The sequence below is a fragment of the Cucurbita moschata genome, unplaced genomic scaffold (genome assembly GCF_002738365.1).
Source record: "Cucurbita moschata cultivar Rifu unplaced genomic scaffold, Cmos_1.0 Cmo_Scf00021, whole genome shotgun sequence".
Classification (NCBI taxonomy): Eukaryota; Viridiplantae; Streptophyta; class Magnoliopsida; order Cucurbitales; family Cucurbitaceae; genus Cucurbita; species Cucurbita moschata.
In genome coordinates this window covers 2,209,036-2,216,667 of record NW_019268537.1, presented here as the reverse complement: position 1 = coordinate 2,216,667, position 7,632 = coordinate 2,209,036, and the positions used below count along the sequence as shown (strand labels likewise).

At 36.6% G+C, this 7,632-nt stretch overlaps 1 protein-coding gene and 1 pseudogene across 1 annotated transcript; both read left to right on the top strand.

Moving 5' to 3' along the window:
• Positions 1-2,077: 2,077 nt before the first annotated feature.
• LOC111458367 (3-ketoacyl-CoA synthase 6-like) lies at positions 2,078-3,857 on the top strand. The gene has a single exon (XM_023100984.1). It carries the CDS (start codon positions 2,127-2,129, stop codon positions 3,615-3,617), a length of 1,491 nt encoding a protein of 496 aa, XP_022956752.1. The 5' UTR covers positions 2,078-2,126; the 3' UTR covers positions 3,618-3,857.
• Positions 3,858-7,281: 3,424 nt separating this feature from the next.
• The window catches only part of LOC111458715, a 2,616-nt pseudogene continuing 2,265 nt past the window's right edge, over positions 7,282-7,632 (top strand).

Sequence of the window (7,632 nt, the reverse complement as noted above, 5' to 3'; positions counted from 1 at the left end):
CAAATTAAAAAAAAAAAAAAAAAAAAAAAACAAACAAACAAACAGACATTTAAGTGGATTGTGATTCTCCCTTGTCTTTTAGTGCACATTTAATATTTGGTTGATTTTTAGTTGTATATCCTCACTAATGTCATAAAAACATCATAAAAAAGTCAACTGCTTCTAAATCCAAAGCTCTACCTTCAACAGTTTTCCAATCAAAATCCAACAATATTTTTTACTATCATTTTTCTTATAATTTAAATTAATAAATTTTAAAATTATTCTTCTTTTCTTCCATATATGTTAATTGTTTCCACTGTTTTCTTTTTTCTTTTTTCTTTTTTCTTTTTTTAGTTAGTGCCCTCTAAAACCAAACCTACACTTGTAAGACCCTTGGTCCGTCGCTAGTATATATTATCCGCTTTGGTTCATTATAAAAAATACTTCCTTCTCCTACCTAACTAACGTGGGATCTCATTTCATGCTCTCTTTCTCTTTCTCTTTTGGTTACGCACTCATATAATAAACAGGAGAATTAGGTTTGCCACGACAAGAAATATAAAAGAATCTCTCTTCTCAACACCATCCAAATAATATGATTCAAACTTGGAATTAAATTTATAAATATTCATAATCAATCAAACAACGGTGTATGATGTCGTTTAATTCATCCATTTATGGAATATGGTCATTTATTTAATTCATCCAGTTATCGGTTTATATACCTCTTATAAAATTGAAACCGAACCTTAAGTTATAATTGAATGGGATTCATTTAAATTATAATTGATGTATTATTCACTCAACTCGATTCAAATCGACATTTCCATTATATATATTTAGTTAAAATTGAATGGTGTATATCGACTAAAATGAATATTAATTAATAGTTAATAGTGAAAGTATTTCCCACGTCTATTGCATAAATTATCGTGAAAATGACAAGTAACAAACATTTGTTTTATATCCATCTTTCCGCATTACACTCGTATACAAATTTTGAGTAAAATAAAATGATCCATATTATACAATAAATGTAATAATGTTTTCTATAGTTTTACTGCCTCCAATTCAAATAATAATAACCACGTGTATTCATTCTCAAATCCAAATAATATACATTTACTAAGTGTCATATTTATTTATTTTTTTAAAAAAGGTAATATTTATTTTAAAAACTGATTATTTATGATCGTCTTTGATAGGTAGTTGGTGGGCATATCTTTTTAGTTGTACACGTGACTTCTTGTATAATATACGTATCTAAAACTAGTTAAACTAATTTATATCCGAATCTTTTTTTTTTTTTTAAATAAAGAAGGAAAGTTAATTAAAGTAAGTAAAATTGTGAAGATATGCGATTCATTCATTAAAAAAAATTTATTAGCAATTAATTAAGCCAAGCCGTCCACCATTTTAGCTTTTCTAGTTCAATAGGTGGCAATGAAAATTTAAACATCTATCCTATTGGGCTGTCAAACTGCATTTAGAATTATTTATAATAAAAATATATCTCAACAATTTAATTAAAAATAAATATTCACATGATTATCTAATTATGCTAAAACTCAATTTTTTGTTTTAAATTTTAAAACTCGGAAGGTAATGAAGTGTTTTAAAATGAAAATAAGAATTTAATAAAATAGTTGGTAAAATTAAAATATTTGAAAATGGAATTAAAAGGAGTTTATATAAATAGTAAATATTAATAGATGCAAAAGCAGAGTGGAAAAGGAAAAGGAAGATATACATGAATTAGCATGTGAAAGTTTTGAATACTCCCACAAAGTAGTTCAAAAGGGAAAAAGAAAAAAGAGGGTAACTTTCTTCTTATTAATATTAATCTAAATTGTCGAATTTTGATGTTATTATGAATATGTTGATATCATGTATTATGTCGATATCACGTGGAATTACGAGGGATTCAATATAAAAGTTGAGTGTGAACTGAAAAAGAAGAAAAAAAAAAGAAAAAAAGAAAAGGTTAAGTGGGCGTTGAGTGACGTGAAGTGCTTCATTTAATCGCCTCATCTGCCTTCTTCATTGCCCGTCTCCTCCTCCTCCTCCTCCTCCTCCTCTTTATATCTCTCGTCTTCTTCCTTCCTCTCTATTACATCTCATACTCTGTTGTTCTGCTTTCCAAAATGCCTCCCATCTCGCCGGATTTCTCCACCTCCGTCAAGCTCAAGTATGTCAAGCTTGGGTATCAGTATCTGGTGAACCACATTATAACTCTCACCCTAATCCCTCTCATCATCGCTATTTTCCTTCAGGTTCTTCGAATGGGTCCCGATGAGATTCTCAACCTCTGGCGATCTCTCCACTTCGATCTCCTCCAAATCCTATGCTCCTCCTTCTTCATCATCTTCGTCGCCACTGTCTACTTCATGTCCAAGCCTCGAACCATCTACCTCGTCGATTACGCCTGCTTCAAGCCTCCCGTCACTTGCCGAGTCCCCTTCTCCACTTTCATGGAGCACTCCCGTCTCATCCTCACTAACAACCCCAAGAGCGTCGAGTTTCAGATGAGGATTCTCGAGCGCTCTGGCCTTGGCGAGGAGACCTGTTTGCCCCCTGCCATTCATTACATCCCCCCCAAGCCCACCATGGAGGCCGCTAGAGGTGAGGCAGAGCTTGTCATTTTCTCTGCCATGGATGCCCTGTTTCAGAAAACAGGGATGAAGCCCAAGGACATCGATATTCTCATTGTGAATTGCAGTTTGTTTTCGCCTACTCCGTCTCTGTCGGCTATGGTGATTAATAAATACAAACTTCGGAGTAATATCAAGAGCTTTAATTTGTCGGGTATGGGGTGTAGTGCGGGGCTGATTTCCATTGATTTAGCCCGCGATTTGCTTCAGGTGCATCCCAATTCCAACGCGGTGGTGGTTAGTACTGAAATCATTACCCCTAACTATTACCAAGGAAACGAGAGAGCCATGCTTCTCCCTAACTGCCTTTTCCGTATGGGTGGGGCCGCTATTCTCCTCTCCAACCGCCGCTCCGAGCGTCATCGAGCCAAGTACCGGTTGGTTCATGTCGTCCGCACTCACAAAGGAGCCGACGACAAGGCCTACCGCTGCGTCTTCGAAGAGCAGGACAAAGAGGGGAAAGTCGGAATTTCGCTTTCCAAGGATCTCATGGCCATAGCCGGAGAGGCTTTGAAGTCAAACATCACCACCATCGGCCCACTCGTCCTCCCAGCTTCCGAGCAGCTACTCTTCCTTCTCACTCTCATCGGCCGGAAAATCGTGAACCCCAAATGGAAGCCCTACATCCCGGATTTCAAGCAGGCATTTGAGCACTTCTGCATCCACGCGGGTGGGCGAGCGGTGATCGATGAGCTGCAGAAGAATCTGCAGCTCTCAGCGGAGCACGTGGAGGCGTCAAGAATGAGTCTCCACCGGTGGGGCAATACATCGTCGTCTTCTCTCTGGTACGAATTGGCGTACATAGAAGCGAAAGGAAGGATGAAGAAAGGCGATAGGATTTGGCAAATCGCATTTGGAAGTGGGTTCAAGTGCAACAGCGCGGTTTGGAAATGCAACAAAACCATCAAAACCCCATTGGATGGACCCTGGGCCGACTGCATCCATAGGTATCCAGTTCACATCCCTGACGTGGTCAAGCTCTAAAAATCCCACAAATTTCAAAATAAAAATTAAAGCTAAAATAACACACAAATGAATAAAAACAAACCAACACATGCAGCTGGGCTTCAACGTAATCTGCAGATTTGCTTCCTCCGCGATGAAACGACTGCGACTATGACACCCTATATTTCCACTTTTTCTTCTCAATCCTTAATGGATTTGCATACATCAAATATTGTGTTTGTATTGAATTTAAGGTACCATTCCATTTAGCTTTGTTTGGGGGAACATTTCAAGAGTAGAACACAAAAGGGTATAAACTTGTTGGTTCTTCTTACCTATTTCTCTCTTCTCCACTCAAATCCCATTTTTGGGTTTGATTCCCCCACCCAATTTAACTAATTACCGCTTAACACAAATCTGACTGTTTTTGGTTAAATTTGGAAATTCGCAATACTATAATGTGTGGTCTCCAGGAATTTGGGGAACGTAACATACACAAATTTATGCTTATATTTTTCATTAAAGATAAGAGGGATGCATTAAAACATCATTGCAACAAGTAGTACTAGCTTGAATTAAATAAACTTAAGACCATGTTTTTATTAAATAACTAGTTGGCGGTTAGCTTTGGTTTGCGTTTAGTGTAGTTGAGCTGAGGTTTGTATGTCAGTCGGTCGGCAAGTTGGCAGCCAATGTAGATATCCCTCCATAAGACAGATGAGTTATGTAATGTATAACCGCCAACTACAACCAAAAATAATCTCAAATAACCTTCACTTTTATTCACACACATTTCTTTTCAAAATTACAATATTAATCAATTCATAACTTCTTCTGCCCAACTAGATTTTAGGGCCAAATTAATGATCACTTATTTTCCACAAACCTTTAATGTCATTATTTTTAAATATCAACTCACGTAAAACATGTATTTCTTTAATTAATCTATAACTAATGCTACTTAACAACTAACTAACTCGGCTCAATTGCCCAACTAATTAAGGAGCTGTCTCAATTACCAACTGATTATTTGAATATCAACTCACATAAAGCATAAAAGAAGAACATAAGAGTATAAGATTAATTTAGATAGCATTGGGAAGTATTAAAATTGATGTATTAATTGAAATAACTTCAATGTCTTAAGTAATTCAAGCAAGTTGTAAGGGTTAATGTGACGTGTATGAAGTTGAAGCCCATGGGATTGTGATGTGGTGGTCCACAACAAAATGTTCCCAACTTTTGACCTCCAAATTTCTTGTCCCTCTCCCATCTTGATTTAACTATTGAAATATGGAACACGCGGGTATCTCTGTTCTTATCTCTATTATCTACAGCGGTACCTTTTCTAGTAAAATGTAGTTCTGGGATGAACCAAAGCGGGAGTTGGCAGGCATATGATATCGGAGCAAAGGAGAGGTACATGAATGATATCGGAGTGAAGCCATCTCGTTTGAAGTGTTTTTGGTACAAGGGTAGATTAGAGATTTAACAAAACATATGCATTTATTCAAATACCAAACTGGGGTGAGTTATTTGACATTATATAACAATATTTATGAGAGTAGGTACTGTGTATTATTTTTTTGTGTGTGTATATATATATATGTTCCCAACCACCAAGGCTGAGGCGCGCGTTCCAATTGAAAAGGGCAGTGCCGGAGAGTTGAATTGCGATGCTGGAAGAGGCAGCTATCCAGCCAACCATTGCATGTCTTTCACTGAATCTGCCCCATTTTGCCTGACGATGTTCAGTCCTTCCGGTTCTTCTATATATCCCCTAATGTCTTTAATGTTCTCTGCATCTAGCTAACATGATGGTGCACAAGTTGAGGTATTCTCAAGAACACATCTCTTTTCAGTATCTACATTATACTGCCCACCCAATTTAATTTTCAAACTTATTATTGATGGGTAGGCTGGGCAGTTATTCATTAGTTCCTTTTCAACCCATTATTTTGTCACTCTAGTTTACTTCACCCTTGTAGGTCAGGGTTAGGTGAATCTACTGCTTACATTTCAAACAAACGATTTAATAATTAAATATAGAATAATTTATCTACTTGTGCTTAATCTAATCAAACAAGATTTGGGTTTTATTCAGAATAGTGAATGGGCCTGAGCCCATCAATCTGAAAAATGGAAATGGATTTGGGTTTCATACTCCACTAACCCCGGGGGCATCGAAACGCTGATATTGGCGCGCACCACTGAACAAACTGACTTCCGGAGAAGGAGAAGAAACACGGCGCTGGAGCTTGTGCGGTGATTGATGGAGGTTTCGCCACGCAGCTTGGGAAACACGGCGCTGTCATTGACGATCCACTTTGGAGCGCCGTTTGCCTCATCAATGATCATGACCTGATCAAGAAGGTCATGTCTTACCGTTTCTGTTTTTTTTCTTCTTTTTTTTTTTCCTCTTCTTTGTTTCGGTGCATCACGTTCTCATCGGTGCTTATTGATTGGATTAAATGCGCAGGGCCATTTGGAGTACTTGGAGGCAGGGATAAATATTTTGGTTTCTTCGTCTTACCAGGTTTGTAATGCTAATGGACTGAGCTTTCTTTATTCTTTTTTCGACTGCATACGTGAAAAACTTTTGTCCATTGCACTCTGTAACGGCTTTTGCAGTGCATTGTTTTTCCTTTTTTTTAAAAAAATGTTTACTGTTGTTTATTTAAAACTTGGGGATTCAAAGTGGATATTTGAATGTGAATGCGGACCAAAGTGATCACTCCTCTTGAATTCAAATTTAAGTTCCAATTGAGCATTTCTATCCTGTCGTGAAACGAAGAACTAAAATTGAACGGCTGTTGTACACTCACGAATGTGGAGAATTTCGATCAAGTTAATTGAATTTGATTAAAGTGCTTTCCATGGCCTAGCATTTTTGGACATTCAAGGTGTTACAATTAGTGGAGTGGATCCAAATTATGCTACATAATGGATTATAACCGGTTGTTGCTAGAAGGGACATTCATAGGCGTCAGTATTTAATATTTGGAAGGGTAATGTTTGTATGCTTACTAATTTCTAACCACATCGGCTTAGCTCAATTGTCAAAAGTGGAAGCTATGAACTAAGATACCTATTCTAAATGTATCACTACCTATTCTAAGATATTAAATATTCAGAAAGTTTTCCAATGTAAAACGTTGTAGAATTAAGCGATCAATTCATCTGATTGGTTGAGTGACATTTAAACTGATATCTAGCTTGTCATGCTAGATTGCCATCACAAGGTAAAAGAGCTTCTTTTTGCCATTGAAAATGAAATTCAATTTTGCATAGCTTAGGATTTGTATAGGTCAATAAATTGAATTTATAAGCCCGTTTCAGTTTTCACAGCTTTATTATACCGTATCAGAGTTCTCTATAAATTGAATTTGCATAGCTTTGGGATTCTGTGAATGGTATCCCTGGACATAATTACAATCGGCTCTGGTTGCAGCATCCATTGGAAGCTATGGTGCTTATCTGCTGATGGCTCAGAGTACAGGTGAATTATACATTTGAATATTGAAATAAATATGACTCTGACATTCTGAACTAAACATATCCCCCCCTCTAGTGGGCATTACGGGCCAGATGTGAATGTGGATAAGTTGAAGGATTTTCATCGGCGCAGATTGCAGATTCTTGTTGATGCAAGCCCAGATTTGGGATCAAGGTAATTTGACTACCATCATGGCATCAATGGGAGATGCATGCATCAGTAGGTCTTAGTTTATTGTGCTTAATTCATGATCAAAATTCTTTTATAATAAAAATTTGAATTAAATCCTTATTCAAACCCCTTAATTTAAGATTTTTCCCATTTTACAAGTTCAGATATTATATTTTAATTCCTAAACCAGAATCCTGATTTAGTTGGTCTTTGTTATGAGATGGAAGAAAAATGTTGAATGTTTTTGATAATTGTCATGAGCATGTCGGACAATCGTTTCAATTGATTTTGCAATTTGTTTGGGTTTCTGTCCTCTTTGTGATCTTGTTTCCAACCAATCTTACCTTTGCTCCCCCAACTCTGGTCTTAAAAAAAAAAAAAAAAAAA

Excerpts from the sequence above, each read along its gene's own strand:
- LOC111458367 (XM_023100984.1), top strand. The coding sequence starts at position 2,127 with ATGCCTCCCATCTCGCCGGATTTCTCCACCTCCGTCAAGCTCAAGTAT.